At 44.4% G+C, this 14747-nt stretch overlaps 1 protein-coding gene and 1 non-coding gene across 7 annotated transcripts in view; both read right to left on the bottom strand.

Moving 5' to 3' along the window:
- The window catches only part of NAP1L4 (nucleosome assembly protein 1 like 4), a 49284-nt gene that overhangs the window by 14190 nt on the left and 20347 nt on the right, over window positions 1-14747 (bottom strand). For 5 of the 6 annotated variants that reach the window (XM_058439067.1, XM_058439068.1, XM_058439066.1 and 2 more), the window contains 6 exons: window positions 14262-14439; window positions 13607-13693; window positions 11743-11874; window positions 6618-6689; window positions 1411-1550; window positions 44-189 (listed from right to left, as the gene is read on the bottom strand). In XM_058439067.1, coding sequence (XP_058295050.1) covers window positions 44-189; window positions 1411-1550; window positions 6618-6689; window positions 11743-11874; window positions 13607-13693; window positions 14262-14439 — 755 coding nt within the window. The remainder of the gene's footprint in view (window positions 1-43; window positions 190-1410; window positions 1551-6617; window positions 6690-11742; window positions 11875-13606; window positions 13694-14261; window positions 14440-14747) is intronic. The other variant, XM_032153786.2, reaches the window with a different exon arrangement.
- Window positions 5708-5830, bottom strand: LOC116470070 (small nucleolar RNA SNORA54). Its single transcript, XR_004248501.1, has one exon. It is a non-coding gene; the product is annotated as a small nucleolar RNA SNORA54 (small nucleolar RNA).

Genomic DNA, 14747 nt, shown 5'->3' with positions numbered 1-14747 from the left:
TTTATACAAGAACATAATGAATATTAACAACCAACAGACTTGCCTTTCAATGGATTGAAGAAGTTGAAAAAGGACTCATTGGGTACTTGTTTCGTAATTGTTCTAACAGTGCCTCGACCCTTATGCTTCTGCTTTTTCTTGATGGTTTTGACAGTAACATTCTTTCCTTTCTTCCAGTCAATAGTACACCTACCAGGACAAGACAGCTGTCATGAACACACAATCCATGAGACAAATCCATTACAAATGCATGCAGGAAGCAAACCACAGCTCTATGCCAAACCTGGAAAACTAAATAAAACCAATCTGCAAACCAAATACAATGGCCCATGAAGTTCATCTGGAGGTTGGCAAAAAGAGACACGGCCTGGTCCTCTTTCAACTTGGGTGTGACCACTGCCTCAAACTTCAGACTTCTGGAACAATGGTATTATTTTCCCAAGACATTTCATCAGGACTCTGAACTGTATATTCTGTGGCAAAGCCCTGTCAAGTCTGCACGATACACAAGAACTTGTCTGTGGCTTCCCAAGGAAGGAGGAGTTGCTGCTGTTCAAAGCAGCCAAGTGAGCAGGACAGCTGAAAAAAGGAAAGAGGTGGCCACTGGGAATACTGATGGCCAGTGCAGACCACTTCAGCCCCAGGGATGTTGGCGAGGGCTGAGCACAGCAGGCTCTCTAACATACAATCACCATGGACCCAGGCAACACCTGGCAGATCTCAATACTGCCCGCTTAAGAACACGCTTGGAAAGGCCAGGCCTTTTTCTCACATGATGGCCTGGACCTGGAAAATCATCTTTCTAAATTACTCCAGCAGGATTTTAATAAAGTCCTGAATTAACAATTAGTACTTAGTTCTGGTAAATAAACATAATTGTTTCAAGTCAAGACTAAAACCATTTCTCATCAACCCAACCTGGAGAAATTAATTCTAAATCAAATTCTCTCTTTAGTGATTTATAAAGACTGAAATCAGTGACTCAAACAACAGCTATGCTGCCCCCACCTATCTCCAAAGCAGTCAGCTGATCAATACAGCCCTGGACTCAGACTCATTCATTCAATAAGTATTTATTTGCTGAGGGTAATCCATGAATTCAATTTTAAGAACTCCAATTCATGATGTCTAGAGAACCCAATACTTTCATTTAAATGAAGAAACAGGGCACTATCCCAAAGGCTTGCATGTGCAACCACGTGACTCATTTCCCAGGTTCAGCCGTCATCTCCAAGTTCTGCACTGTATACAAGCATTCCCAAACTGAAAGACTATTGAAATATCCATCTACCAGGCTTTTAAGAAGACTCAAGACTGTACTTTATTCCTTACTTCTATCTTACCCATCAAGTTACAAAATTACCTTTTGATTTTGTTTCAGAAAAACAAGGTAGAATGACATTTTCTTACCCGTCACAGTCCACAATCTCAGGACCTTCAAAGGAAAAGGGATCAGCCTTATCTGGTTCTGATTTCATCTTGTAGGTTTTCGTCAAGACTGAGTTGGTAAAGTAGTCGTTGGGTTCAAAGTGGAACTCTAACACAAAAGACTAAAAGTAGAAATTCAGAGTAAGCACCAGTTAAAATAGAAAAATAACGAAGACAGATTGCTTGGAGTACAAACCACTTACTAGAAGCTATTTTGGGGAAGCTCAACAGATAGGGCCATGGAACAAGAAAAACTTCTCCACCGCAAAAAGGACCAGCATGAAGTTAAAAAAACAAATGATGGACTGGAGGGAAATATCTGTTCAGTTCATGAGTAAGGGGCACGTTCCCCCTCCAATGCCTCCTCACCAATAGGCGTCAAGCTCTCCTAAGGAATCCTAGCTTCTCTTAGCGGCTCCCAGCCCTTGCTTCCTGGAAGGAGGGAAGGTGACCAGGGGAAAGTAAGGGGACCAGCAGGCCATCCTCCTCTCCTTTTCCGCTCAGCCTAAGCCCCAGCCCCCGCCCTGCTGGGGGAAGCCAGGGTCTGTATTCTGTGCTGTGCAATAAAAGCAGTGACCCACAGCTTTTCTCCCGGGAGGTGGGTGGGAGAAAAGGACAAATCTCTACAAGGACAGAAAAGCTCATCCCTCACTTACAAAGCATGCTACAGACCTGGAAGAGACATGAGCACATCGGGAAAAAGGATGCAAACATGAACGCAGGCACAGGTAACATCCAACAGCAGCAACAAGGCATTCATGCTCACAAGTAACAAAACACACGAACACCAAAATGAGATGCCTTTCTTCGGGGCAAAATGTACAAACATATGTAGACCCAGCCAGGATTTTGGGGTACTGGGCACACCCATATACTGTCGACAGATTTTATGAAGGACAATTTGGCAATATAAAAAAAAATTAAATTAAATTAAAAGGCATATTCCCTGACTCAGTAATTCTATTTTGAGGAATTTGTTCTATTTGAGAAAAATACCTGGATGGATGCATCGATATGTGCAAAGACATTGACCTCATCCCTAGTTATAGAAGAAAAACATGGAAGATGAGCTTGGTTGAGTAATTTATAGACAGTTTACAAGACCAGTTCTGCACTCAGACAGCCTGGATTCAAATCCCATCTCTGCCTACAATGCTAGGCAATTCGTGGAAGCTACTCAATGTCTCCCTGCTTTAGTTTCCTCATCTGTACACTAGAAATAACTCTATCCCTTTCTAGGAGTCACCTTGATGGTTAATCTGTATCACTTAGAGCCGGGTTTATAGGCAAGGCTGGCTAAATGTTAGCTGTTTCCATTTTCATTGTAATGGTGAAACCATCAATGGAGGGGAAATTAAGAGGACTAAAAAAATATATACAGCAAAAATTTCCTCAAAAAAAGTTTATACATTCAAACAAACCACTTGCACAAAGGAGAAGTGCAAAGACAACTTTCAAAGAAAGGTGGAGGAGGAGGGGGGGCCATGAGGGCTTAGGAAGTCAGGATCAGGGAGACAGTCTAGTCGGTTTCTAGAATGGATGACAGCAGGATCTGGCTAGGAGCTCTCCACTGGCCTTAGCAAGAACAAAGGAAGGGGGTAGGGCACTGCAGATGAACCACAGGCCAGTCACTTGCCTGGCAAAAATCACAAGGAAAGGAAGAGGCAGCTATAGGGAATCAGCATCAAATAAAATGCCTATTTCTCTCCCAACCCTCCAGGGCTTAAAAAATAAAACCAACATAAAGAGGGGAGACAAGTAGCCAACCAATGGAGAGATTACTATGATCCCAGAACTGTTTAAGGCTGTGACCACAGTGTGGACAACCAACCCAGGGCACGGGGTGGCCCCAATAAAACAAATAGTGCTATTAGACTTGTGGTCCTTCACCATGTCCTACTCATTTTTTCCCCTCCTTTTTACTTTCTCTTTTAAAGACCAGTTCTCCCTATGTTGCCCAGGCTGGTCTCGAACTCCCAGGCTCAAGCAATCTTCCCACCTTGGCCTCCTAAAGTGCTGGGATTACAGGCATGAGCTACCACACCCAGCCTACTTTTCTATAGATAGATTCATATTCTTCCTATTTTCCTTTTTTCTCTCCCCTCTGCCTTTGTTCAGTCAAGAGTAACCCAAAGACAACTGAAGATGATTCAAGAAACTGTTCAACTGCCCAAATGAAAAGTGGCTTGAAAATAAGACTGCTTCATTCACACATGCACTACAGCCAGGTAAGCCATAAATATGCTAACCATGCTCAATCTTACAAGCAACTAAAGAAATGCAAAATTAGGCAGGGCCTGGGTGGCTCATGTCTGTAATCCCAACTGAACGACATTTGGGCCTTCTAAAGCTTCATCTTCTTTGACTAGTAAGTACACTGAAAAGAATCTAAACTAAGGAAATCATCAAACATTTAATGTAACACAAATGTGGGTTCAAGTATGCTGATCATAAATGCAACAATTTACAATGGGGGAGGTGGTGCATGTAGGGGAATGTTAAACCATTCTATAGCCAATGGCTGCAGTAACAACTATTCCCTCAGCCAAGCCTGTGTCATCGATGTGGCAGCAGGGTGACACTGTGCACACACCATGTGGTGCGGCAGGAGCCATGCGGCACACGTGTGCACTGTGTATCCAGGCAGGCAAGCGCTCAAGGGAAGGGAATGAGGCATGGTCACCAGGAGCTGCAAAAACACCAGCCATGACTCATTTTGAAGTTTCATTTATCTTTATAACTTAAAATGAGTTAGACGCTTCATAATAATTTTTTTTTTTGAGACAGAGTCTTGCTCTGTCGCCCAGGCTGGAGTGCAGTGGCGCGATCTCGGCTCACTGCAACCTCCGCCTCCCGGGTTCACGCCATTCTCCTGCCTCAGCCTCTCCGAGTAGCTGGGACTACAGGCGCCCGCCACCACGCCCGGCTAATTTTTTGTATTTTTGGTAGAGACGGGGTTTCACCGTGGTCTCGATCTCCTGACCTCGTGATCCGCCCGCCTCGGCCTCCCAAAGTGCTGGGATTACAAGCGTGAGCCACCGCGCCCGGCCCATAATAATTTTACGAAGGAAAAAGAGTATGGGGAAATTCACTAAGCTGCTGAGATTTACTTTTAGAAGACAGATTTGTATAGTGTTCTTTACACTTGCCTGTATTTTCTACATATGACTTTTATAATAGGGAAGTAAAAAGAAAAAAAAAAAATTACTGGTCCACAGTCTACCACAACCAGAGCTCTAGTCTATGAGTCACAATGAGATGGAGGAAAATAAGACGACAGGCTAAGAAAGAAAGAAAATTGACCTCGGAAATCATCGAACAGGTGTCCAATAAGAAAAAAGAGGCCGGGTGTGGTGGCTCATGCCTGTAATCCCAGCACTCTGGGAGGCTGAGGCCGGCGGATCACGAGGTCAAGAGATTGAGACCATCCCGGCCAACATGGTGAAACCACGTCTCTACTAAAAATACAAAAATTAGCTGGGCGTGGTGGTGCACGCCTGTAGTCCCAGCTACTCGGGAGGCTGAGGCAGGAGAATCGCTTGAACCCGGGAGGCAGAGGTTGCAGTGAGCCGAAATCATATCACTGCACTCCAGCCTGGCGACAGAGTGAGACTCGGTCTCAAAAAAAAAAAAAAAAAAAAGAAAGAAAGAAAAGGAGAAAAAAGAAAGGGAAAAAAAAGGAACTGACCCAAAGGGAAAAAAAAGTTAATAGCGTCGGGATGAATCACAGGTAAGAAAGAAGTACAAGGAAAAAACGCACAGAACCTTAAAGCACCACACGCTCACACCATGGGGAAGAGAATGCACACCAATGAGGGCAAACTAGGCAGACGTGCCCAGGCGGCTCCTGGGGGCCCTGTGATAAAGTCTAAAGAGAAGTGATGCAAGCCCAGAAAGAAGGACCTGCTATAACCCACATGGGGCAGAGAAGATGGGGTGTCCCCTCTGGAGGGCAGCCCCCAGCTGGTGAGCAGGCATCACTCCTGGCTCCCAGTGCCCCACCTAGAGAGGGACACCTGAATGTCACCTTCCGTAGTGGAAAACAGACAGGAAAAAGTAGAAGGGACAGATACAGGTACATCCACTGCCCACCCCTGCTGCTGCCCCAGGCATTACTTGCAGCACTTGCAGTGAAGAAATCCCACTCCTAGTGGCCCTCATCCATTAGCCCAGGCCCCAGTGCTGAGATGCGGAGGAAGGAAGATACTGGTGATTGGCCCCAGGTCCCTACCACCATCACCCACCCCCAAGATCCCTAACCCACAGCCCGTCATGCAGCATTTGTCTCCAAGACCTGAAACTGAAAGCCACCAGTCAGTCAGTCATGTGTCGCTGGAAATGCTATTGCACCGGAATGGAACCCGTTAGCTACAGCCAGGCTAACAGGTTACGAACAGTGCTCCCTGGGAAAACCAGGCTGGGATGAGACAGCCTGGCAAGGCCATTTGAAGATGAGCATATGGTTCCTCAGATAAAAGTAAGAGCTGACCTAGTCAAGCTTATCTTACCAACTGGCAGGCTGATCCATGCCACTAACATTACTAGTGCAATGATATGCCATAGCAAGCATATTGTAAAGATGTGTTTCAGGACAAATCAAAGAGCAGGAAAACATTTTTCAGTCTTATTTCCGCTTTTTTTAGGGTAAAACCTAGTAGGTTCAGATTTCTGAGTAAGTGCTGATCGTATGTGTATATAGCTCCCATCTTTTTAAACGTTAAAAATATACATTAGACGCATGCAAACTTCAGAGACACTTGGGAAAAGAATGGTATCATCTCCACCCAACAGAGTAAACAAACAAACTACAAGACTGAGGCCTGGCACAGTGGACAGCACCACTACAGCCCAGGAGTTGCAGCCTGACTCCTGCGTTGGTGCCCACCCCGGCTGCAGGGTCTGGAGCATCACATGGTCTGCATCACTGTCAAATTATCCAGCACAGACTCACGACTACAGCGCCAAGCATGACACAGAAAGGCAATGGGATCCCCATCTAACTCAGGGAGCAAACACACAATGCAGTTCTTTCTCAGTCTAACTCTTGGAGAGCAGTCTCACCCAGGGCTGCCCAGCAGATGAGTGGCTGGGTGTGGGTTTTGTGGGTTTCCTGCCCCTGGCTCCAAGTTCTTCCATCTTTGTGGACTGACCCTGTCTGATGCCAACCAGAAGGTCAAGTCAGTACTCACCATAGGCTGTCCAGGGTCAGAAAATTTCACTTTAATATCCTGCAGGTGTTTCAAGATTGGTTCATCATATTCCTAATCAAAAAGAGAAAAAAAATTCCAATAGGCTTTTAAAAAAAAACAACACATCTCTCCCGAAGTCATGGTTGCATAGGCTCCCAGATGTTGCATAACTAGCCCTACTGGAATTCTGTCCTTGTCAAGTAATAACTACCAGGAAGAAACCCAAACTTATTCACCAACTCCCTGTCACAGAGAAGCAGCACCAAGGTGTCCCCTTTCCCTAGTGTGGAGCAACGGTGGCTGCCACTGCCAGCAAAGGGCAGTGCCACTGACACCGGCCTGCCTGCAATACTGGGGCAAGGGCCTTCACTGCTTTCCTGCCACCAGCTGCCACTGCACACAGAGATCAGAAATGCTACCAACAAAGACTGTTGGTCCTCAGCCTCTCTAAGGAGACAGAGCAGAAACCTGGAAGTCAGAAGAGAAGGCTAGATCGGCTACAGCCTTGGCAGCCAGCTTCCCCACCTGTGGCAATAAAGTTGTGCATGGCTTAACAATGGGGGCACCTCCTGAGAAACACATTGTTAGGCAATTCGGCGTGCGTTCATCAGAGTATATTTACACAAACCTAGATAGTGCAGCCTACTATCCACTATTGCTCCTATGCTACAAACCTGAACAGCATGTGACTGTACTGAATACTGGAAGCAGCTGGTGATGGTAATTATTTGTGTATCTAAACACAGAGAAGGTACAGTAAGAATATGGTATCATAATCTTACAGGACTGCCATCCTATATGCAGTCTGTTGTGACCAAAATATGTTATGTGGCTCATGACTGTATCCAAAACTCACAATACACACGGTCACTTCTTTATTTTTTTTGAGACGGAGTCTCGCTCTGTCGCCCAGACTGGAGTGCAATGGTGTGATCTCGGTCACTGCAAGCTCCGCCTCCCGGCCTCACCCTCCCAAGTAGCTGGGACTACAGGCGCCCGCCACCATGCCTGGCTAATTTTTTGTATTTTTAGTAGAGACGGGGTTTCACCGTGTTAGCCAGGATGGTCTTATCTCCTGACCTCGTGATCTGCCCGCCTCGGCCTCCCAAAGTGCTGGGATTACAGGCGCGAGCCACCACGCCCGGCCACACATGGTCACTTATTTAAGGACACTTACATACAGCGTGTCTGAGATCCAACTTGCGGGCACCATGGAAGAGTGGGGCATCATGGAAGAGCACACAATTCTTATCTGTGTCTGTTATCATTTTACAAGTGACATTTCTTTAAACTCAGTTTGCCAATACCTGTCAGCTTAGAAAGTCCCAGTGAGGAAAGTCAGAAGAGGAGTGGGAAGACCTGAATCCTCAGAAACACGCACTGGCAGCAGGCGCTTCGTTTGTAACATGGCAGTCGCTTCTCTACCCCCAAAGTCTGGGCACTGAACCTCAAAATGTCTTGAAGTTGCATTAAGTTTTTCTTAAATCATTTTTTCTCTTTTTTAGTTGTATGTAATAACTGTACTATTTATGGGACACACTGACATTTTGATGCACATATACAATGTGTAATAAATCAGGACCATCACCTCAAACATTTATTTTTGAACATTCAAAACCCATCCTCTAGCTTTCTGAAAATACACACTAAATTATCGTTAGCCACATTCACCCTACAGTGCTACAAAACACCAGAACTTACTCCTCCCATCTAGCAGTCACTCTGTATCTGATAACAGACCTCTCCCTATTTATCCTCCCCTTTCTCTCCCTCTTAGCCTTTATCAACAATTCTCTGCTTCAGTGAGCTGTTTTTGTAGCTCCCACATGCGTGTGAACATGAGGTATTTCCCTTTCTGTGCCTGACTTTCCATTAAGTGAGTCCTAATTTTCAACTCTTCTGACATTATAGAACAAAACAGAACCACCAACAAAAAGATACCTGCAAGTATCTAGACAAAAAGTAACCCAAAGGCAGTTGTGAAATGGCCCACACCTGCATGCAATGTTCAGTCTCCAACGCTGCGAGTGCCACCCACGGAGGCATGCGCTGGCTCTAGATCACCAAGACGAGCACTTCCACCAGCATGCTTTCCAGAGATGGCACTGGGAACTTCAAACTCATCCCACTCAAAGACACAGTGCCCACTCATGTTTTCCCAAACTTCATAAAATAACCATTATGTTCTAATTTCCTCAAGCAGCCACGTACCCTGTGGGTCAAAACTTTAAATGTCCAGGGCAGATATAAGGTAATGCCCCACAATGGCAGACACTCAAGACTCAGGAAGCAAAGGCACAACACTGGAGGCATCGCACTCAGATCGTAAAGCTGCCATCTCAAATTTTCCACTCTACTTGCAGGAATATATTTCAACTATCCCCAAATTTAGAACAAAGGGAGTCAGTTAATCTGTCTTTGGAATTTAATATTTGACAAAAATGAGCTGGGCACAGTGGCGCACACCTACGGTCCCAGCTACTCGGGAGGACCCCTTGAGGCCAGGAGACTGAGACAGTAGTGCACTGTGACTGTGCCTATGAAAAGCCACTGACCTCTAGGCTGGGCATCATAGCAAGGCCATGTCCCTTAAAAATGAAAGGGCTTCTCTCAGAAATGGCAGACTTCAAAACCAGACATTAAAAAACAACAGTTGGCCGGGCGCGGTGGCTCATGCCTGTAATCCCAGCATTTTGGGAGGCCAAGGCAGGTGGATGACGAGGTCAGCAGATCGAGACCATCATGACTAACACAGTGAAACCCTGTCTCTACTAAAAATAAAAAAATTAGCCAGGCGTGGTGGCGGGTGCCTGTAGTCCCAGCTACTTGGGAGGCTGCGGCAGGAGAATGGCATGAACCCAGGAGGTGGAGCTTACAGTGAGCCGAGATCACGCCACTGCACTCCAGCCTGGGTGACAGAGCGAGACTCCGTAATAAAAAAAAAGAAAAAGAAAAAATTGTTAAAAAAAAATCAAAATAGAACACGCTACCATTACCTGCTATGAGGTTACAAACAGTACAAATAACGTTTCCTCATTCTCTGCATATTAAATGAGTACTCTATCAACCCCTGCATATCTTTTTAAAGCTGTTAAAACAGAAAGCAACAAAAGACACTTCATGGCTGAAATGCTGAAGCACTGACACTAATACAGAGGTGCTGGGAGAAAGAGAAGGGACACTCCATTAAAATGTGGCCAAATGCCTCACTGTGCTCTCAAAACCCAAGGCAGCGCTATCCACGGCCAGTGACCCCAATGCCATAACCAGGTGGCCACACGCACAGAAGGGGACACCAAAACTCACTCAAGTCACCTAACTCTAGCTCCCAAACCCTGTTATCACTGCACCCCCAATCCCACGTGAAGATGCTCCAACCCTGCAGCGCAAGAATCACCCCAGGGCCCATGAGACAGGCAGCCCCACAGAACCAGAATCTGCACTGCCATGGCCACTCCCCATGCCCCCCGAAGTCTGAGCAGAACGAACTAAGAGCTAGTCTCTCCACCTGCTCCCTGCCATGGAGATTTTCAACTCTCAGGGTGCACATTAGAGTTCCTAAAACCACCTCAAAACTCTCAGTGCCATGGTGACAGATGAGGCATTTAGTTTTTGCTATTTAGTTTTCAAAGCTGCTCAGGTGATTGTAATACACAGTTAGGGTGAGACTATGGCTCTGGTAGACGTTACTTAATTTTTCCAATGAAATTCTGGTGCATGGCATTCCTTTAAAAGTATGGTCTAGTCTTCTTAAATTCCACCTTTTCATATGAAAAGGAAGCTCAGATCAGGAAAAACCAAGGCTGTTCTATTTTAGATGCTTTCCGGCCTGGAAGGAGAATCAGAAATACATCACTCTTTCCATCTTTTCTCAAGTTTTGGCTTAGGACACAGGACACGCATTAAACAAGGGAGGTAGCAGAGGCAGCAATGTGATACATTTGTGAAAACCATTAAAAACCGTAGCTGTAAAATCCTATGCAAATTACAATATAGCAGTTTGCAACGGACAGTGCCTATGCTCTGTGATGGGAGAAGCACTCTGCCCACACAAGCAGAGCCTGGAGCTGTCCTGAGCAAGTCTGAATGCAGACGTGCTGTTTCTGGGGACGCTGGAGCAATAAAAACCGACAGCAAGTCAGTCAGTGAAACCTAAGGCAAGATTTGTTTCTCTGTTCTAGAAACTTCTATTGTAACTCATTTCAGGGAAAACCAAATTTGTTACCTTTTAATTTGTTCACCATTTCACTATAGGAAGTGAAACGTCAAGGCAAGACAAAATCAGAAATGGTGGCTGAGTTTTGTTGTTGTTGTGTTTTTTTTTTCTTTTTTGAGACAGGGTCTCTGTCACCCACCAGGATGGAGTGCAGCACCGTGATCACGGCTCACCACAGCCTCAACCTCCTCGGCTCAGGTGATCCTCCTGCCTCAGCCTCCCAAGTACCTGGGACCACAGGCGCACACCACAACGCCGAGCTAACTTTTCTATTTTTTGTAGAGATGGGATTTCGCCATGCTGCCCAGGCTGGTCTCAAACGATCTGCCTACCTTGGCCTCCCAAAGTGCTGGGGCTACAGACATGAGCCACCATGACTGGCCTTCTTTTTTTAAAAACAGACACTTTTTCAAGAGAAATGATCAGAAAATATTAGCAACTTGTTCAAAAATTCACTGAAATGTGTACACACACACACACACACACACACACACACACAGCTCATCCCTTCAAAATTCATTCTACTCTGGTCTCCTGCCCTCACCCTTTCCTGTGCACTCACACCACAGTAAGACAGAGATGGGCTCTTGAATCTATTCATAGGCTTTCCCACAGGCGAGACAACAGACCTTTACAAGAGGTAAAAGGAACTGATTTGAAAGTTTTGGATCAGGCTAAAGTGCCCAGCTTTCCACCAAGAACTGCAAAAGACAGCATGGAAGCCCCACTGTGAATAAACCATTCACTGTGAGATCAGGACTGCTCACCTGAGGTCCTGGTCAGAGAAAGTGCCCTTCCGCCCACTATGAACAACCTTTCAATGCCCAGTTTAGTGCTTAAAAAATGCCATAGATAAGTAATGTTAGAAGACTACCACATAATCTCTCTACAAGATAGAAATGTGCTTACCTGGACTAATTCACTTAGCATATCTACATTTCTAAAGATGGTAAACCAGAACTCTGGAATTCCTTTGGGATTTGGCTCTTCAGCTGTTGCTGCTTCTTTTTCTGTTATGACTACTTTATTTTTCATGTCTCCCTAAAAAAAAAAAAAAAAAGATGCAAAATAGGTAACAAAAATACAAATTTACAAATAATGCAGTGGCTTAACGTAGAATATCATTGCTGAATCCTGTACTATCTCCAATCAAAAACCTTTCTTTCAGAGTCTGCATCTCCAGACCACTCACTGGGCCATGCAACACTTTTCAGATGCTTCTGAGGGAAAAAAGCATTCAAGTCATTACATCCACATGGAATTCCATACGATTTCACATCAAAGGCGAAGAAACTAAAGCAATGACAAAGTGCCACCAACTCTGGGAAAGGCCATCCAGTGCTAGCTCTGTGAGGTGCCATCCTGAGACAATCATCATCACAAATGCAGATGCAAAGACTGTACATCAACCTTAAGGAGATGCAATGCAAATATGTAGAACATCTATCACTGGGCAAAAAAGGTCCAGTGCAAGGATAAATAAGTTCACTTGGACTAATAATCTGACCTCTTGTTAAAATTTGTGTGGTGGTAAGTTGAAGTAAAAAAAAAAAAAAAAAATTTGCTGCAGCAGTATCTGCAGCAAGAAAGTGCTCAGCAGCTTTAAGGAAGTGGCTATAAATGCTGGTTCACAGACACCATGCAAGCATCAGAAAGTGACCAGAAAGGCTACATGGCAAAGTGAAGGGGAGTCAGGCCCCAGGGAAAAGGTAGACCAAGAGAGGTGAAACACAACACTAAATGGAACTATGGGAAATTCTGAATGCCTTGCCAAACGGGACTGTTATTATGAAATGATCTTGCAGGCCTTTTAAATCAGCAAAGGCAGATTTCCCTTGAGCTGTGTTAGAAACTGATTCACGGCCGGGCGCGGTGGCTCACACTTGTAATCCCAGCACTTTGGGAGGCCGAGGAGGGCGGATCACGAGGTCAGGAGATCGAGACCACGGTGAAACCCCGTCTCTACTAAAAAATACAAAAAAATTAGCCGGGCGTGGTCGCGGGCGCCTGTAGTCCCAGCTACTAGGAGAGGCTGAGGCAGGAGAATGGCGTGAACGCGAGAGGCGGAGCTTGCAGTGAGCCGAAATTGTGCCGCCACTGCACTCCAGCCTGCAATGTTTAATCCACAGCCATGGCTTCAATTAGGCCAGGTTCTACTATTTTAAAAGGATCAAAAACACATATGGCTACCAAAATTACCATATACCTCAGCAAAAAGTTAGTTATAGGATAAAAGTTACTTGTCTCCCAAACATAAAATCAGGCTGACAAAGTTAATTCATGATACACTGGGAGTTTTCACAGCACTGGAATGGGACCAGTCACTAAAAGAAGGCTGTGAGCAGGTGACTGATGGCCACACCACAACAATCATACGCAACCAATCCACTGGCTGAGCACCTCTCAGGGGGCATGCTAGTCCGTGCCACTGAGCAGGAAGGGACTCCCCTCACAACTCCCCCAATCTTCCAGTGACTGAGAACACAGGGGAATCTCTTCTTGATCTTTGCTTTCTCTGATGTTTTAATCTTTGTTGGTCTGATCCCTTATTTCAATATGCTCCTGTCCCCAGATAACTGAGGTGGCACTACATCTTAACTCCTATCAACTGACAGTACTGTGTCAGACGCTAGATCCATTATCAGAAAGGAATCTAAACCCAATCTAATGATGCAGCAGCACCTACTGTTAGAAGCACATAAGTTTACTAGTCATTAAAAAATGCTTAACAGTATTAAAACAGAACATGAGTCACATTTTTCTAAAGACTTACAGCCAATTTCTCTTCCTCCTCATTTTCACTGTGCCATTCCGATTCTGCATCTGTTGGTTCAACATCACCGGTGATAAATTCTCTTCTCTACATAAAAATGAGACCTTATTAGAATTATGTTATTAGCTTACTTGGAAACTCAAGAGTTAAATTTATAAATAATGTCTACAAAAAGACTTTGAAAACTGGATATTTTTATAACTTATTTTAAGATTCTAAATTTTAGGGTTCAAAGAAAAGTATTAAATGATTCCCTGGGTAAATCCGGATGTTTTACCTAAAGATGTAAAGTAAAGACAGTTCCCGATTTCCAATGGTTCAACTAAAGATTTTTCAACTTCATGATGGTGCAGAAGCCATCACACTTTGGGCACCAATACAGCCACACTGTGTTCCACTCTCTGTGTAGTGTTCAATACATTACACAAGATACTCAGCACTTTATTATAAAATAGGCTTTGTGGAAGATGATTTTGCTGACTGCAGGCTAACGTTAAGTGTTCTGAGCTTGTTTAAGGTAGTCTAGACTAAGTTATGTTTGGTAGGTTAGATGCGTTCTTACCCTAGATGTTGTCAACTTATAATGGGTTTATCGGAACCTAACGCCTTCGTAAGTTGAAAACTATCTGTATGTTAAATTAACAGAGCCCCCTACCTTGTCAAAGAGAGGCTGGTATAGTGCTGCATACTTTCTTTCCAAGTCATGTACCTCTTCATAGAACTTGGCTTCTATGTGAGCACATCTCACCTGAAGTTGTTTCAATGCATTAATTCTTCTTTTTACTGCTTTAGGTAAACTAAAAAAGGGAGTAAGAAATACAACATCCTCATGCCTGCAAAATAAAGCAGCATGCTTTTCAATTTTATTAAAATAAATTTAGGTTAACATGGAATCAACATCCTTACTATGAACAATACCTCTTAAAAATTAAGAAAAGGACAAATACCCCAATAGGAAAAAAAGGATACAAGAGGAAGCAGAAAAGATAATTCACGAAAGAAAAAACACAAATTGTCAAACATAAAGATTCAATCTCATAAAATATCCAAAAGAAAGCAAACATTTAAGAACACTCATCTTTTCCTTACCAAATTGGCAATTAAAAACCAAAACAAAACACCTAGGTTTTACGAGGCTAAG

This window comes from Hylobates moloch, unplaced genomic scaffold (genome assembly GCF_009828535.3).
Source record: "Hylobates moloch isolate HMO894 unplaced genomic scaffold, HMol_V3 SCAFFOLD_5, whole genome shotgun sequence".
NCBI lineage: Eukaryota > Metazoa > Chordata > Mammalia > Primates > Hylobatidae > Hylobates > Hylobates moloch.
This window is presented reverse-complemented; position numbering and strand designations above follow the sequence as displayed.